General features: G+C 46.0%; 1 protein-coding gene across 16 annotated transcripts in view; it reads right to left on the bottom strand.

The window, feature by feature from the left end:
* The window catches only part of USP15 (ubiquitin specific peptidase 15), a 230,599-nt gene that overhangs the window by 113,838 nt on the left and 98,362 nt on the right, over window positions 1-18,399 (bottom strand). For 14 of the 16 annotated variants that reach the window (XR_011559478.1, XR_011559475.1, XM_070755598.1 and 11 more), the window contains 3 exons: window positions 16,280-16,424; window positions 13,313-13,486; window positions 12,316-12,474 (listed from right to left, as the gene is read on the bottom strand). Coding sequence is in view for 13 of the 16 variants with exons in the window: in XM_070755598.1 (XP_070611699.1) it covers window positions 12,316-12,474; window positions 13,313-13,486; window positions 16,280-16,424 (478 nt within the window). In the remaining 3 variants the exon portion in view is untranslated. Of the gene's footprint in view, window positions 1-12,315; window positions 12,475-13,312; window positions 13,487-15,417; window positions 16,005-16,279; window positions 16,425-18,399 lie in introns of those variants that run through there. The other 2 variants (XM_070755608.1, XR_011559476.1) reach the window with 2 other exon arrangements.

Here is an 18,399-nt window from a genome sequence, read left to right as displayed (position 1 = left end):
GGAGAAGGGAGCGATTCAGGACTGCGTGGCTTTGCGCCACTTCAAAAATTTCTGCGGGGGTGGTGGTTTCCTAATGGCTGTGCGGGCGCCCACCCACGCAGCTTAGAAGCAACAGTGGTCGGTGCCCTCCCACTGGGCCCCAAAAGCTCACGCCGTCACCGCTAGGGAAGCTCCAGCCAGGCCGGGCTCGCGGCACACCTGACCATGTCCCGCGGCACACTAGTGTGCCACGGCACACTGGTTGGGAAACACTGGTCTAGGAAACCCGATTTTCTGCATCCGAAAGAGCTGGCCCCATTACAGACAATCTTGCCAGTGGAAGCGCTGGCTGGTACCCAGGACCCCGTTGATTTGCAGAGGCGTATCCGTGAGATGCAGCGGGGGGATGGGTTTGTGGCACAGCGAGTGAGGGAGATGGTGCCCAATTCTCCCTGGACATTTGCTGAGGGACTGCTCCGGTACCGGGGACAGTTGTACGTCCCAGCAGGGCCGCTTTGCAGATTGATTCTGTCCCAATGCCATGACAATCCTGCGGCGGGTCATTTTGGCTTGTTTAAAACCTTGGACTTAGTGACTCAAACATTTTGGTGGCCGCGAATCCAAGATGACGTTCACTCGTATGTTGCCACATGTGAACGGTGTCGTGCAGCCATGTCAGCCACAGGGCCCCTGCCAGGATTATTACAGCCATTGCCAACGCCCACGAGGCCGTGGGGAGCTGGGTCCATGGAGTTTGTCGCACACTTGCCCCCTCATCGTGGTTCACCACAGTCATGATGGTGATGGACATGTTGACAAAAATGGTCCATTTCATCCCGTCACAAGGTAACCACATCCCATGACACCGCTAAATTGTTTTTGCAACATGTCTTCTGGATCCATAGACTTCCAGATCGAGTTGTGTCGGACCGAGGAACTCAGTTCACGGCACGGTTCTGGAAACAGCTTATGTCTGCTTTGCAGGTTCAAGTGTGTCTTGCTTTGACCCAGCACCCTCAGACTGATGGGGGAACAGAAAAAACCATTGGCATTCTGGAACAATACCTGCGGTGCTTTGTGTCCGACTGGCAGACTGAGTGGTCATGTTTCCTCCCGGTAGCGGAGTTTGCATTCAATAACTCCCAGCATATGTCCATAAGACTCACACCATTTTATGCTAACTATGGCTTCCATCCCCGGTTTTTCCCGTTAACCCTGTTAGATTCCCAGGTCCCCGCAGCAGAGGACTTCTTATCAGAACTGCACGCGGTTCATGAGATGGGAGGTGTCCCTCTCTCTGAAATTTGCCCAGCCGGGTTTCAGATATGGCATCAACCTCGACCCCAGGGAAGGGGGGGAGGAGTGGCTATTATAGCCAGGGAGAGCCTTTGCCTGTGTAGACTCATTGCTCCGGAAATTGCAGGTTGCGAGTCTCTCTTGCTGAAGTTGGACTTAGGGGTTCAAGTGGGCTTATTTCTCACGTACCTGCCTCCCAGCTGCGTGTCAAAAGCCCTGCCTGTGCTACTCGAGGAGGTAGCCGGGTTGGCGGTGGAGTTCCCCGGACTCATTGTCCTGGGGGACTTCAACCTGCCGTCACTCGGCAAAACCTCTGGGCTGGCACAGGAGTTCATGGCCACCATGACAGCCATGGACCTGACTCAAGTAGTACAGGGTCCGACTCACGAGGGAGGGCACGCACCTGACATGGTATTCCTTTCCGAGCAATTGAGCAATGGTCCGAGACTAAGGGGCTTAGAAGCGTTGCCTTTGTCATGGTCAGACCATTTTCTGCTACGGCTTGACTTCCTGGCTCCAATCCTTCCCCGCAGGGAGGCGGAACCAATGAAGATGTTCCGCCCCAGACGCCTGATGGACCCAGAGGGCTTTCAGACGGCGCTTGGGGTTATTCCAGAGGCACTCGTCCACAGTTCGGCGGAGTCCCTCGCTGAGGCGTGGAACAGGGCTGCGGCTGGCGCTCTTGACCGGATTGCGCCTTTGCGACCTCTCCGCAGCGCTAGACCCCGTAGAGCCCCATGGTTCAACGAGGAGCTCCGGGGGTTGAAACACCAAAAGAGACATCTAGAGAAGCTATGGAGGAAGAGTATGTCCGAATCTGATTGAACACTTGTAAGAGCTTTTATTAAGACTTACAAAGTGGCGCTCAAGGCGGCAAGATGCGCGTACCATGCCGCCTTGATTGCATCAGCGGAATCCTGCCCGGCTGCTCTGTTTAGGGTGACCCGCTCCCTTCTTAATCAGGGGGGAGTTGGGGAGCCCTTGCAGAGTAGTGCCGAGGAGTTTAACACGTTTTTCGCTGATAAAGTCGCTCAGATCCGGGCCGACCTTGACTCCAATTGTAAAACAGAGTCGACTGACAACGAGTCAGTCGAGGTGACTGGGGCACGTACTTGTCCACCTGTCTGGGAAGAGTTTGATCTGGTGACACCTGATGAAGTGGACAAGGCCATCGGAGCTGTGAGTTCTGCCACCTGCTTACTGGATCCGTGTCCCTCCTGGTTGGTCTCGGCCAGCAGGGAGGTGACACGGAGCTGGGCCCAGGAGATTACCAACGCTTCCTTGGGGAGGGGAGTTTTTCCATCAATCTATAAAGAAGCGCTTGTGCGCCCCCTCCTCAAGAGGCCCTTCCTGGACCCAGCCGTACTTAACAACTATCGTCCAGTCTCCAACCTTCCCTTTATGAGGAAGGTTGTCGAGAAGGTGGTGGCACTCCAGCTCCAGCGGTCCTTGGAAGAAGCTGATTATCTAGGTCCCCAGCAGTCGGGTTTCAGGCCCGGTTACAGCACGGAAACCGCTTTGGTCGCGTTGATGGATGATCTCTGGCGGGCCCGGGACAGGGGTTTATCCTCTGTCCTGGTGCTCCTCGATCTCTCAGCGGCTTTCGATACCATCGACCATGGTATCCTTCTGCGCCGGTTGGAGGGGCTGGGGGTGGGAGGCACTGTTCTTCAGTGGTTCTCCTCCTACCTCTCTGGCCGGTCGCAGTCGGTGTTAGTGGGGGGTCAGAGGTCGGCTCCGAGGTCTCTCCCTTGTGGGGTGCCTCAGGGGTCGGTCCTCTCCCCCTTGCTATTTAACATCTACATGAAACCGCTGGGTGAGATCATCCAAGGACATGGGGTGAGGTATCATCAATATGCCGATGATACCCAGCTTTACATCTCCACCCCATGCCCAGTCAACGAAGCGGTGGAAGTGATGTGCCGGTGCCTGGAGGCTGTTGGGGCCTGGATGGGTGTCAACAGACTCAAACTCAACCCGGATAAGACGGAGTGGCTGTGGGTTTTGCCTCCCAAGGACAATTCCATCTGTCCGTCCATTACCCTGGGGGGGGAATTATTGACCCCCTCAGAGAGGGTCCGCAACTTGGGCGTCCTCCTCGATCCACAGCTCACATTAGAAAACCATCTCTCAGCTGTGGCGAGGGGGGCGTTTGCCCAGGTTCGCCTGGTGCACCAGTTGCGGCCCTATCTGGACCAGGACTCATTGCTCACAGTCACTCATGCCCTCATCACCTCGAGGTTCGACTACTGTAATGCTCTCTACATGGGGCTACCTTTGAAAAGTGTTCGGAAACTTCAGATCGTGCAGAATGCAGCTGCGAGAGCAGTCATGGGCTTACCTAGGTACGCCCATGTTTCACCATCACTCCGCAGTCTGCATTGGCTGCCGATCAATTTCCGGTCACAATTCAAAGTGTTGGTTATGACCTTTAAAGCCCTTCATGGCATCGGACCAGAATATCTCCGAGACCGCCTCCTGCCGCACGAATCCCAGCGACCGATTAGGTCCCACAGAGTGGGCCTTCTCCGGGTCCCGTCAACTAAACAATGACGGTTGGCGGGTCCCAGGGGAAGAGCCTTCTCTGTGGCGGCGCCGGCTCTCTGGAACCAACTCCCCCCGGAGATTAGAACTGCCCCTACTCTTCCTGCCTTCCGAAAACTCCTTAAGACTCACGTTTGCCGTCAGGCATGGGGAAACTAAACATCTCCCCTGGGCATGTTAATTATACATGGTATGCTTGTGTGTGTGTTTGCTATTACATGGGGTTTTCTTAAATCGTTAAATATTTTAATTAATTGGATTGTTGTGACTGTTTTTACTTGTTGTGAGCCGCCCCGAGTCTCCGGAGAGGGGCGGCATACAAGTCCAACTAATAAATAAATAAAATAAAATGGTGAAGCGGCATTTAATTAAGGCCAAAGAGGATTACAAACGGGTGGCAGACCGGTCTCGGCGAGACGTCCCCCCGTTGGCTGTTGGTGACCAGGTGTGATTATCCACCAAACACATCGCTTCGGAATTACCTCAACGTAAACTGGATCCACGCTTCATGGGCCCTTTCCCAATTGAGAAGGTCATCAATCCGGTGGCCTATCGGCTTACGTTTCCTGCCAACCTGCGGGTTCACACCCTTTTCCACCGTTCCCTTTTGGTACCTGTTTCACCTGAGTGCCCCCTGCGTCCCAGTGTCCCTTTGTTGCCTGCCCCCTGTGTTCAGGATAATTTGCCCGAGGTCATGGTCCATGCCATCCGGGACTCCCGTTGGGTGGACGATTGTTTTCAATATCTTGTGCAATGGGTGGGGGGTGAGCCTGACGATTGTTCGCAGGTGGAGGCTGTCCTGGTTGATGCTCCCGTCCTTATCCGAGCATTTCATGCCCAATTTCCCCAGAAACCTCATCCCTTGCGCTGGAGCCTGGGGAGGGGCCTTCCGGGAGGGGATGGTGTTGTGATTAGCTCTGGCCCAGCTCCTGCCCCAAGGACTGTGGATGTCAGGGAGATATGCACATGCTGCAGGCCTGTTTTGCCCCCGGTGGAATCTGCTGATGAAGGCTCCTCTGATCAAGAAGACATGAGTGACAGGGAGGAGAGTGTGGCATACAGCTCAGAAGGAGATCAATTATCTAGCTCCTCCTTGGATTCAGAACAAGAGTTAATGATACAGCCACGCATGCAGAGAGCGATGCATAGGCAACAACAACTGAGAGATTATTATCAAAGAAAATGAGGCCACCTGTGGTTGGGTGGGGCTGTGGTAATTAGTGAGGCTGCTATAAATAGCAGCCTGTGGGTTTGGCCATTGTGAAGGATTATCTGATCGTTGTGTTTCGTGCCTGCTTTACTGACTTTGACCTTTTGTGTGCTGATTTTTCCCCGCTTTGAAACTAAACCAGAGCAAAGTGTGTTTCACTTTGTGAAAGAAGAAGGACTGTGAATCGCCTCACAGCTGCAAGCTAAGTATCACAGAACTGATAAGGAACTTGTACAAATTACCAGTTTATTTGGAGACGAGTGCTCTTTGCTATACCAAAAGAGGGCTTAGTTTAAGTGAATTTTCATTATAAAGAACATTGTTTTGAATTTTCAAATGTGTGTGTGTCTGAAATTTGTACCTGTGAATTTTTGGGAGGAGTCTACCAGAGAGCCCGACAGAACACTCCATGCTGCCCCACCAGAACTGTGTTTGTTTCTCTGGGCATAGCAGCCTAGCCATGTATCCAAGGCAAACAAAGAAAAAGACTTGTGTGGGCAGGGGGGAGTTCTTCTGTACCCAAGTTGCAGACCTTGGACTTCCGGATAGCCAAGAGCTTCTATTGGAGAACGAGGAGGTGTCCAGGGCATCATCAGGGAAGACCACGATGGAGGATGATGAGACCCAAATCCCAGCTCCTGCAGCTTACCGCAATGTTAAGGCTGAGAGGGAGGCTAGCGGGGAGGAGTGGGTGGAAGAAGATGCCAGGGGTGATGACGAGGTGCTAGATCCCACGTGGACCAAAGGCCAGCAGAGTTCAGAGGAAGAAGAGGCTGTGGTGGTCCCACAGTCCCAGGCAGCCAGCAAAAGAGGGAAAAGGGTGCAAACCTTCAGCGCTCAGTCTGCTGGTATTACTGCCCACTGTGGCCGGGGACCGAGCGCGCCACATGTGCCACAAAGAATTTCACCAGCGTGGCATTTTTTCAAGCAGTTTACAGATGACAAGACAAAGGTCATTTGCACACTCTGCCACCAATCCCTGAACCGAGGGAGAGGTGTTAATCATCTCAGCACCACCTGCATGACCAGGCATGTGAATAGAAAATATGAGCTTCGTTGGCAACAATACCTTCAAAGTATTCAAAGACTTGGGTCTTCCTCTTCTGCCCAGGCTGCCTCGGCCCCTGCCACCGCCTCCCCAACAACAAGGTCATCTGTCTCTCCCCAAAGGGAGAATGTAGGATCACCACCAACACTACCTCCACCACCACCACCAGCAGCACCAGCAGCAGCACCACCACCACCACCATCGCCAAGCCTGTCTATACCGTCCCAGGGAAGCTTTCAGCTGTCCATCCCTCAAACTTTGGAGAGAAAGGGGACCTTTGGCTCATCTCACCCACGAGCCCAGGCCCTGAATGCCAGCATTTCAAAGCTGCTGGCATTTGAAATGCTCCCCTACTGCCTGGTGGAGACAGAAAGCTTCAAAAAATTTATGGAAGTGGCTGTCTCACAATATGTCAATCCCAGCCGCTACTACTTTTTACGCCAGGCCATCCCTGCCCTGCACCAACATGTAGTGGAAAAGGTTAGGTATGCACTGTGCAATGCTGTCATTTCCTGCATCCACATCATCACCGATAGGTGGACCAGTAAACATGGCCAGGGCTGGTACATCTCTCTCACTGCCCACTGGGTGAATGTAGTGGCGGCTGGGAATGAGGTGGGATGCAATTTAGCGCATATCCTTCCACTACCCAGGATTGCTGGACATTAATCGGTGCTTCCTGTTGCCTCCTCCTCCTCCTCTGCTTCCTCCTCTTCACCCTCCACATCCAGTAAGCGCAGCGCAGCAACCTCCTACTTGAGCACAGCCATGGGGAAACAGCAGCAGGCGGTGATAAAACTCATTTGCTTGGGTGAGAGACCACACACTGCCCAGGAGCTGTGGACCGGCATCGAGAGGCAGACAGACAAGCGGTTGCTGCTGCTGCACCTGAAGCCTGGGAAGGTAGTGTGTGACAATGGGTGGAACCTTGTGGCAGCCTTGGGCTGAACGGGGTTGACACACATCCCTTGCCTGGAGCATGTGCTCAACTTGGTGCAGAAGTTCCTGGCCCATTATCCAGACATGTCGGCGCTGCTGAATAAAGTGTGTTCGGTGTGCGTGCACTTTCGCCGTTCCCACCCTGCTGCTGCTCGCCTATCTTCCCTGCAGAGGAACTTTGGCCTTCCCACCCACTGCCTCATCTGTGATTTGCCAACCAGGTGGAATTCCACGCTGCATATGCTTGAAAGGGTGTGTGAGCAGCAGCAGGCAATAGTGGAGTTCCAGCTTCAAAACGCCTGTCTGAGTAGAAGTACAGACCATCAGCACTTTACCACCAATGACTGGGCCTCCATGAGGGACATTTGTGCCATGCTGCAGTTCTTCCAGTATGCCACTGATAGGGTCAGCGCTGATAATGCAATCGTCAGTGCTAACATCCCCATCCTTTCCTAATGGAAAAAACCCTTCAGGCCATGACAGAGGATGTGGCAGAGGAGGAAGCAGAGGAGGAGGAGGAGGAAGAGGAGGAGGAGGAAGGCCCATTTTCCCGGGCAGCAGGGGGCGCATCCATGGCTCGCAGGGTAGGGGGCTGGGCCGACAGCAGCCAGGTACTCTGCTGTCCAGCCAGCGTAGAGTTTTGGGGGAGGAGGAGGAGGACTTGCAGCAGGGCGGCCCCCAGTGCAGCTCACGGGCATCAATGGAGCAAGGCTGGAAGGAGGAGCAGGAGGAAGAGGAGGAGGAGAGACCTGTTATTGACAACCTCTCCTTGACTTAGGGCAGCCTGGCTCACATAAGCCACTACATGTTCCAGTACCTGCGCAATGACCCCAGGGTAGCCCACATCGTCACCTCTGCCAGTTACTGGATGGCCACCCTGCTGGATCCCGTTATAAGGGCAACATCACCTCCTTGATCCCAGTACTCGAGCAGGAGCACAAAATGAGAGAATACAAGCATGCGCTCGTGGACGCACTAGTGGCAGAGTTCCCACAGGAATGGGAAGGCTCAGTGGTGGCACGCGGGGTAGGAGGAGGACGCAGTTGCCAATGCAGCAGGGGCACTGGCAGGGTGAACATGGCCACAATGTGGGAAAACCTATTCCATCATCCCACACATCTCCCACCATCGGATGTGATGGCCCACAATACCAGAAGGTAGAATGTGACACACATGGTGGACGACTACCTGTCCAAGCGTCTCATGGTACTTAGTGATGCCTCCACCCCATTCAATTTTTGGGTAGGTAAATTGGACCCGTGGCCAGAGCTTGCCCTCTATGCCCTGGAATTGCTGGCCTGCCCTGCGGCAAGTGTCCTGTCCGAGCATGTGTTCAGTACTGCAGGAGGGGTCATCACTGACAAAAGGATCTGCCTATCCACAGACAACGTGGACATACTTACATTCCTTAAAATGAACCAGGCGTGGATCCCACGGGACTTGGCTGTGCCACCACATGAGTGAGTGGTTAGAGTGTTTGCTACCAGCACCACTACCTCTCCCCCCAACAGCTATAAAATTCATGTATGTATGTATATATTCAGGTATATTTTTATGGAAATATTTGTGTATAGTTTGTGTTTGAATCCTGTCAATGGTATAACTGTGCAGCTGGCCACGAAAACAATTATTTTTGGCACAGATGGTTTCTGAGAGCCTAAATGAATATTCCTTTCCAGGAGTGTCACCTTGGGAAAAGCTGAGATATCCAGGTTTATTTTTATGGAAATATTTGTGTGTGTTCTGTGTTCGAATCCTGTCAATGGTATAACAGTGCAGCTGGCCACGAAAACAATTATTTTTGGCACAGATAGTTTCTGAGAGCCTAAATGCATTTTCCTTCCAAGGGGTGTCACTTTGGGAAAAGCTGAAATACTTTGCACCAGGCTAATTGGGTTCGGCGAACTTACCCGAACTTTGTCGCCAAGTTTGGCCGAACCCGCCGAACCCGAACTTCGTTGGGTTCGCCCAACACTAATAATAACCCTTCCTCTTATGTGTATTGATATTGTTATAATCAGATTAAGGTATGGTGTGAATGGTTTTCTCTTTGCTTCCTGTGGTATAAAGAGAAGTAAATTTGGAACTTTTTTTTTGTTAAGGGCAGCTACGATAAAATGAGGGTTTAAAAAGTAGGAATGAGTTAAGTAAGAATGTAAGAAATGGATTGGAGCATCACGGCATAGTTTTAGTAGAAAAAAAGCAAATAGCCAATAGAAATTTGGGTAGCTAATAGCATTTTGAATTCGAATGAAAGCAAAAAATATTCTCTGAAATTCGGATGATAAAATTTGAAAAGGAGGTAGCACCAGATGAATGATGTGTACCAGAATAAAATGGATAAATAATTAGGAAACTTTGATTAAGAATTTGGCAATTGGTATTATATTGTATTGTACTTTAATTTGAGGTATGTGAATTTGAATCTCTGTAAGGTATGGAAAAATAATAAAAAATTTATACCCAAGAAAGTCTTTTAAAGTGGCCAATTCGGGTTGAGACATTGAGTAGAGGTGTCCCCCTCCCCGGAGGTTTGGCATTGGGTAACAGATCAATGGCACAATCATAAGGTCGGGGGGGGGAATTGGTCTGGGTTTTTTCGTTGAAAACGTCAGCAAAGTCTAAAATATCTGGTGGGAGGGTGCTGGCTAGCTGGGCAGAAAGTTGAGTGGTGAAGGGTGGGCAGAGATGGTCTACGCATTGTAGACTAGGAAAAGAAATGTGATTTTGACACCATACAATGTGATTGTCCTGGGTTCTTAGCCATGCTAAGCTAAGGACCATAGGAAAATGGAGACCTTTGGTGACATAAAATTGGATAGGTTCTTCATGGTGTGCAATGGTTAAAGTGATTGGTTTGGTCTTAAACTTCCTGGTTTTGGACAACAAAATGCAGCCGTCGATAGTTTCAACTACAATAGGAGGTCCGACTGGGCACAACAGTATGGCGTGAAAACAAGCGAAAGTCTCATCCATGAAGTTGGTAGTAGCTCCGGAATCTACTAAAGCAGTAGCAGGGAGGGTTTTGGGTAGGTTTTTAAAGTTTACCTCAGTGGATAAGGTCAGGTGTCTTGAAGGTCTTGGGTCATGTGGCATAGTGTTGGAACTTGGTTTGGTGCCTGCCTGGCCTAACATCTCCTTTAGACCCTGGCTCTGGTCGTTTCCCGGTAAGGTAACCTGGACCTGAAACGCTGGGCTGTTGTTCGGGACTGGAGTAGGAGTGGAAGTGCCACGTCTTTTCTGAGGGCAAGCAGGCAGAAGATGTTCAGTTTCTCCACAATACAGGCAGAGGCCTTCCGCTTGGTGTCTGGCTTTCTCGGCTTCACTCAGGCAAGGTCTGGCCCTGCCTAGGTCCATCAGTTCCTCTTGAGCTACGGCCGCTGGACGGTTTCTGGGGTCTGCTGGCATCTAGAAAATGCGTCTTGGCACCGGGCTAAAGCCGTTGTTTTGAAATCTTCGGCGTGGAGCTGGCACTGGTCTGGTGTTTTCCCCAAACTGGCTTTCATATCTGGTCACACGGGTCTGGACAGATAGCATTTTAGTTTTGATGGTAAAACACAGCTGGTAGAGTTCGGGTAGTGTGTCAGAAGTTGGTTGGCGCATCAGCTCGTTCACAAACATGGGTGACAGTTCCATCAGAGCCCCCTCATCCCAGTTCAGGTGTGTGGCTAAATTCCAAAACTCGAAGATATATTCAGAGATGATCTTGGTGCCAAGTCGTGACTGGCGCAGTTGGATAATGGCGTTCTGCACGAACATGGGATCAACAAATTCTTGTTGAAGCCTCTGATGAAAATTGTTATAATTTTGTAGGATTGAATCCTGACATTCCAGTAATGGCAATGCCCATTCGAATGCAACACCTCTGAACAGGCTTATAATTTAAAAAAACTTTCAGGCCGTCTGGTGCTAAGTCCGAATTGAAAAAGTTTGTGCATTGATTTAGAAATGGTATTAACTTGGTCTCTTGCGCACATAAATACTGATGGCCTGGCTAAATAAATCTTTGGCTTCTGTTGAACTACGATCTGGAAGGGGGGGAACCAGGGCAGGTGTTGCGGCCTGATTCTGCTGCAATGTTATTACTTGGGCCTGTAAGGCCGTGACCGCATCAAGGCGATGAAGTCATTCTGGAGATTGGCCATCACGCAGGCTGTCTGGTTTGTTTTTTATTGGCTTGCATCAATACTGTTCTGGTTCAGTCTAGTCAGATAATTAAAAAATTGCTTCTCAAACACTTGATTTCAAACAGTAACACTTCTATTTATTTCTGCTATTTCTTAGTACAATCAGCTTCTGTGATGCAGTGGAAATTATTTTTGTTTTTCCCATGATAAGTTAGGCAATTTATCTCAATAACTGCTTCACTAGCTTCTAGGAGTCATTCTATAATTAATAGACTGTGCTGGGTAAACAAGTAATAAAACAGGTGATAAATCACACAGCTTACGTGTCAGAGCTTAAGTGAAAGCATCCATGTTGGCTGGTGTCAGAATTGACGCAAGCAGAAACTGCTTCCCGGATGTGAGGTAATTAATTAATTAATTACTCACGCTCTAAAATGCATCTCAAAACCTCTTCCCACTCATCTCTTCTGATCTTTTTTGCTGCCTTTTGAACTTTGGATTGATCCATCTCGAGTCCTGACAGTTACTATCTGAAGAACTATCTGTCTGCATACTTTCACATGAAACCTGTTCCCCTATTTCAAGTTCTTCCTCGCTAAAATTCTCTTCTGCTTCTAAATCAGGTAAATTGACAGGTTCCAATTCATCCTCTTCCTCTGAGCATTCCAAAGGCTGACAGGGAGTACACACAACACCTAGACCCCAACGAACACCCATTATTTCAGCCAAAATGGAGTTTGCTTGTCACTCCCTTCTAGACCAACTCCAGTCCTGTTGGCGTCCCAGCCTTACCTTTGGTGCATCTCCATTGCTGCTCTGCTGGACTTTCAACTCTGGTGCCAGGAAACAGCTGACATTGCCTCGCTTTGTCCCTCTGGCAGGGCGGCCTGGCTCTGGAACTCCGCCACTTGGCATACATGCACAGCTTTTGGAGGAGGCTTTCCTGAAGCTTGGGGAGGAGGAAAACAGCCTCCTCTCTCCGGAAGTCTGAAAATTAGTTGCAACTAACTGGGCAACACCTTGGGTGTCCTTGAATATGGCTCCGCGTGCCACCTGTGGCACACATACCATAGGTTCGCCATTACGGGTCTAGATTATATACAGTAGATACATTTTTGCATTTATAACATTTCTCCAGATCAGGTAGGCTTATTACCTAAAAGGCACATTACCTTATCTGGTCTTCCATCGGCATCTTTTAGCTGAATATAAGGCTTTTTTCTAATACGATTCAAATCCTCATGCAAACCATCTAGAAGAAATGCGAGCAATTCTTGGCAGTCTTGTTGCTGATATCCTGAAAACTGGGGTGCAAATCGTCCTACCTGTGTCTGGGAAATAAAATATTTTTATAGTGGAATCATGTGACATTGCAAAGGCATTTTTGTTAAATCAAGGAAAAATGTATCTTAATCTCATGGGTTTTAAAATGCATAATTGTAATACTATGAAATAAGATTGAGGAAAAGCAAAGGAGTTACTGCTGCAATTCCTGTCAAAACAAGAAGAAAAACAACAAAAAGAAGCAGACATAGTTTTCAAGGGCCTATTTTATTAATATATGTATATTTTTTAATTTTTAGTACTTTTCTTATTTTGAAGAATCATATAACTCAGTGGTTCTCAACCAGGGAGTCAGGACCAATGTTCCCTCTAATTTTTTTCCGGTGTGGGCGGAAAGGTATAGTGTTTGAGCGGCAGCCCCTTTGGGACTGGGCGGCATAGAAGTATAAACAAACAAACAAACAAACAAATAAATAAATGAAAACAAACAAACAACTAAATAAACAAATAAACAAATAAATAATGGTGGTCAGGACCCCTTTGGGGGTCGAATGACTGTTTTACAAGGGTCATCTAAGACCATGGAAAAAGACAAATTTTCCATGGTGTTAGGAACTAAAGCTTCTATTATGAAGCCTTGGAACATATTTTTACAATCTGACCAGTCAGGCATTTACAGTGGGGGTGTTCCTCTAATCTTCCTGCCAATCAGCTCAAAGCTCTTTTGGAAGAATTGGTGCAAGACTTATGGTTGGGGATCACCACAACACAAGGAACAGTATTAAGGGCCTGTGGCATTAGAAAGGTTGAGAACCAGTTATATAACGTTATATTTATAACTGAAAGCAAATTAAACATTCTAGGATTCAACTATGTTATACTTACTTTAAACGCTCTTGGAGTGACATAGCTGTATTTTCCTGACCACATCTGCTTGATGAGCTCTGCATAAGATTTTGCAATTTCACCTCTCATTCCTAATGGATTGTCATAGTTTAGCTCCTCTTGATATTTATCATTAAGAAAATATTCTGTGAGTGGAGGTGTATTGCTGAGACACTAAAAATGAACATGAATAAAAGTGAACACTTTTGTAATAACGCATAGTAATAGAATCTCTCAATGTCATCTTCAGTTTTCATACTTTCTTATCACGTATTTCCTTTTCTAGTACTTATATTGATTTAGTGCTACAATATTATTTTAGCAAGAGTCAGTAGACAACTAATTTTCCCAAGTCTACAATATCTTATTGGATTGAAAGTGTTATAATTAGAGTAGGAAAGATGATTTAACTGGGCTTATAGTGACTTTTCTCCCTCTCTCTCTCTCTCTCTCTCAGAATAGGGCATGATTATAGGTCGGAAAGTGTTATATTTAGATTAGGGCAGATGATTTCACTGGGTTTACAGTGACTTTTCTTTTCTTCTAGAATAGGGCATGATGATTCTATGGGATTGAAAATGTTATAATGAGAGTAGGGCAGATGACTCCACTGGGTTTACAGTGACTTGTTTCCCCTCCTAGAATAGGGTATGATGATTCTACTGAATTGAAAGTTTTATAATTAGAGTAGGGAAGATGATTTCACTGGGTTTTACAGTGACTTTTTTTTTCTAGAATAGGGTATGATGATTCTATTGGATTGAAAATGTTATGGATTGAAATTGTTATAACTAGATTAGGGTATAATGAGTATATGAAATATTCAGTATTGTTTTTGTTTCTTTCTTTTTCATTTCCCCCCCTTATTTTCTTTCCTTGTTAATTTTCTAATTTTCATTTATTTTTACTTTTTATTTTTTTTATCTTTACCTATTAAAGGGAATTATTTTTAATTTGGGATATTAATTAATTTACTAATTTGGCGATATTTGGGATATACTATTTGGTGGGTTTTTCTATTTGTCCTCCCAATATATTTTTAAACTATCTTTTAGCAAATTTTTCCTCCCTTTTTAATTTTTTTTTCCTTTTATTTTAAAGGGAATTTATTATGGAAGAAGGTTTAAAATATACATGAAAACTGACATGGAGGAGATTCTGAGAAAACTGAAGTATCATGGCCTAATTAATTAGATGTGACTAACAGCCTAAAATGTATATTGGCTAGCAGTTTTTTTGTTATTATATAAGAAATTGGAGTAATTATTTTTGTTCAGATGTCAAATGTTAAGGAGGCAGCATTAATTAAACTATGTATACCGAAATTCTAAAGTTGTAATATAACTTAAAATTAATGGTATTTTCTTTTTCTATACACGTGATTGGAGAGAAAAATAAAAAAAATCTTTACCCAACACATGAAAGTTCATCTCTTTTATGAAAAAAAGGTGGTATCTGTCTCTTCAGAGAAATTAATAACAACAGTAACAACTACCACAAAACATGGATTCAGAAGGCAATTAGAGATCTGTTATCAATATCTGATTCTAGGAAGGTACTGGTGTAAGTGATTGCTTTTCAGTTCAGCTGTTGGCTGGGTTTCAGACCGTGGGGAAATTATTTACAGATTTTCTTGAAAATTTCAGAAGTTTTAAATAAGATTAGAATTTTTTCCATAAACCTTCTGAGCAAATTACTTCTACTACTTTTGTAGTATACTCATATACAACTGAAGGCACCAGTACACCAATACTCATTCCTATTTTTCCCACAACAATCCTGTGAAGAAAGTTGGATAGTAAGAGTGTAAATGGTCCAAAATCACCCAGCTGGTTTATTGTATCCAAGGCGGGACTAGAACTCACATGCTCCTAGTTTTTATGCCAGCATATTAACCACTACACCAAATTGGCTTTTTCTATATATATTTTTAGGTTAAATGTAATCTATCACTAGATATAGGTCCAGTTTCAGAAGGCAGCACTGGTAACTTATTGCTCTGCCCTTTCCTGTTATACTATAATTTCTTACAGGTAGTCCTTGCTTAACGATCATTTGTTTATCACACGTTTGAAGTTGTGATGGTGCTGAAAAAAGTGACTTACAATGGGTCCTTGCCCTTACGTCCATCGCAGCAGTCAAATGATCATGATTCAGGTACTTAGCAACTGTTGCACATTTACGATGGTCACATCCTGTGGTTACACACCATTTATAACCTTCCCAGCCGGCTTCTCACAAGCAAAGTCATTGGGGAAGCTGGAAGGAGGTCCCAAGTTGCAGTCATGTGATGTCTCAACCGCAGCAAAACAGTCATAACATTGGGTCTAGTCAGCATGTGATACGGCACTTAATGATACCATTTAATGACAATTTGGGGGGGGGTGTCTATTGTGGTAGTAAATCAAGGACTACCTGTATAAAACTCTCTTGTATTCCTCATATTACTTATGAAACTTATGACGTAAGTTATTTGGAGTTATGGAAAAAAATACAACTAATGCATATCTGTCTCTTCATATCAATTCAAACTAAGATAAACGCTAGGGTGAAAACATTTGAACTGAGACTACAGGCACCAAATGAAATATAATAGATGCAATATAGTTTTCAGCTTTACTTTCCTTCATAAGTATTTTGTTTTTCAAGGTTCTCCATTCTGTTTATTTTCTTATGCTCCTGGTCTTTCGCTCTGTTTTTAAACAGTTTTTGATTAATGGGTATGATAGAAATGATATTAAAACAATAAATAAATATAAAAGAACCAAGCCATAGCCAAACAAGATTCTATAACTATTTGCCTCTTAATAATATTCCCTATAAAAGCAATTAAAAATTATAGAAATCAATGCAAATATGAAATTATGGTAACACTGCATGAAGAGAAGTTCTCATTCTACTAGCAGTCTCCATTTTAAAAGCTCTTTATATAATGAAGTAACATCTTATCTGACATGAAACACTTACTTGAATTGCTGAATTCATGAAACACGTATTTCCCAAATTACTTAGGCCACAAAGACCGGGCTGTTCATTGTGTCTACCTGGTTCTGAGTACTCATAATTTTTATAAGCAGTGTATGAGGGAAGGCAGTAGTTTGAATTTTTCATGCTGGAAGAAAATATATTTACTTTGTAAGTGCATGAGTTATAGCCATATAGCTTAAATGCACATGTAGCTGAAATAATGAAGACTCTGAATTTAAGCATAGTAACAATAAAAAGGTTATTCAACCCCTTTTCAACTTTCGATTTAAAAATAGTATTTTTTTAAATATTTCAGTTGTAAAGTTAAACATTTTGGCACCACCATTTATATATACTGCTAAAAAAAATAAAGGGAACACTCAAATAACACATCCTAGATCTGAATGAATGAAATATTCTCATTGAATACTTTGTTCTGTACAAAGTTGAATGTGCTGACAACAAAATCACACAAAAATCATCAATGGAAATCAAATTTACTAACCAATGGAGGTCCGGATTTGGAGTCACACATAAAATTGAAGTGGAAAAACACACTACAGGCTGATCCAACTTTGATTTAATGTCCGTAAAACAAGTCAAAATGAGCTCAGTATTGTGTATGCCCTCCACATGCCTGTATGACCTCCCTACAACGCCTGGGCATGCTCCTGATGAGGTTGTGGATGGTCTCCTGAGGGATCTCCTCCCAGACCTGGACTAAAGCATCAGCCAACTCCTGGACAGTCTGTGGTGCAATGTGACGTTGGTAGATGGAGTGAGGCATGATGTCCCAGATATGCTCAATTGGATTCAGGTCTGGGGAATGGATGGGCCAGTCCATAGCTTCAATGCCTTCATCTTGCAGGAACTACTGACACACTCCAGCCACATGAGATTTGGCATTGTCCTGCATTAGGAGGAACCCAGGGCCAACTGCACGAGCATATGGTCTCACAAGGGGTTTGAGGATCTCATCTCAGCACCTAATGGCAGTCAGTCTACCTCTGGCAAGCACATGGAGGGCTGTGCGGCCCTCCACAGAAATGCCAGCCCACACTATTACTGACCCACTGCCAAACCGGTCATGCTGAAGGATGTTGCAGGCAGCGGATCATTCTCCATGGCGTCTCCAGACTGTGTCACATCTATCACATGTGCTCAGTGTGAACCTGTTTTCATCTGTGAAGAGCACAGGGCGCCAGGGGCAAATTTGCCAATCCTGATGTTTTGTGGCAAATCCTGCATGGTATTGGGCTGTAAGCACAACCCCCATCTGTGGACGCCGGGCCCTCATACCATCTTCATTAAGTTGGTTTCTAACCGTTTGTGCAGACACATGCACATTTGTGGCCCACTGGAGGTCATTTTGAAGGCTCTGGCAGTGCTCCTCCTGTTCCGCCTTGCATAAAGGGGGAGGTAGTGGTCCTGCTGCTGGGTTGTTATTATTTATTATTATTATTTATTATTATTATTATTTATTAGATTTGTATGCCGCCCCTCTCCGCAGACTTGTTGCCCTCCCACGGCCCCCTCCACGTCTCCTGGTGTACTGGCCTGTCTCCTGGTAGTGCCTCCAGCCTCTGGACACTACGCTGACAGACACAGCAAACCTTCTTGCCACAGCTCGCATTGATATGCCATCTTGGATGAGCTGCACTACCTGAGCCACTTGTATGGATTGTAGAGTCCGTCTCATGCTACCACGAGTGTGAAAGCACAACCAACATTCAAGTGACCAAAATATCAGCCAAAAAACATTGGTACTGAGATGTGGTCTGTGGTTCCCACCTGAAGAACCACTCCTTTATTGAGTGTTTTGATAATTGCCAATAATTTCCATCTGTTGTCTATTCCATTTGCACAACAGCATGTGAAATTGATTGTTAACCAGTGTTGTTTCCTAAGTGGCAGTTTGATTTCACAGACGTTTGATTTAATTGGAGTTATATTATGTTGTTTAAGTGTTCCCTTTATTTTTTTGAGCAGTGTAGTATAGTTAAATTCTGCTACTGTTAAATGCTAAAAGCTGGAAACAGCAAAATATAAAGATTTCCAAGGATATCAGAAACTGCTAAATACATTATAATTCTATTTTTAGATTAATCACCATGGCAGCC

The sequence above is a fragment of the Erythrolamprus reginae genome, chromosome 6 (assembly GCF_031021105.1).
Source record: "Erythrolamprus reginae isolate rEryReg1 chromosome 6, rEryReg1.hap1, whole genome shotgun sequence".
Lineage (NCBI taxonomy): Eukaryota > Metazoa > Chordata > Lepidosauria > Squamata > Dipsadidae > Erythrolamprus > Erythrolamprus reginae.
This window is presented reverse-complemented; position numbering and strand designations above follow the sequence as displayed.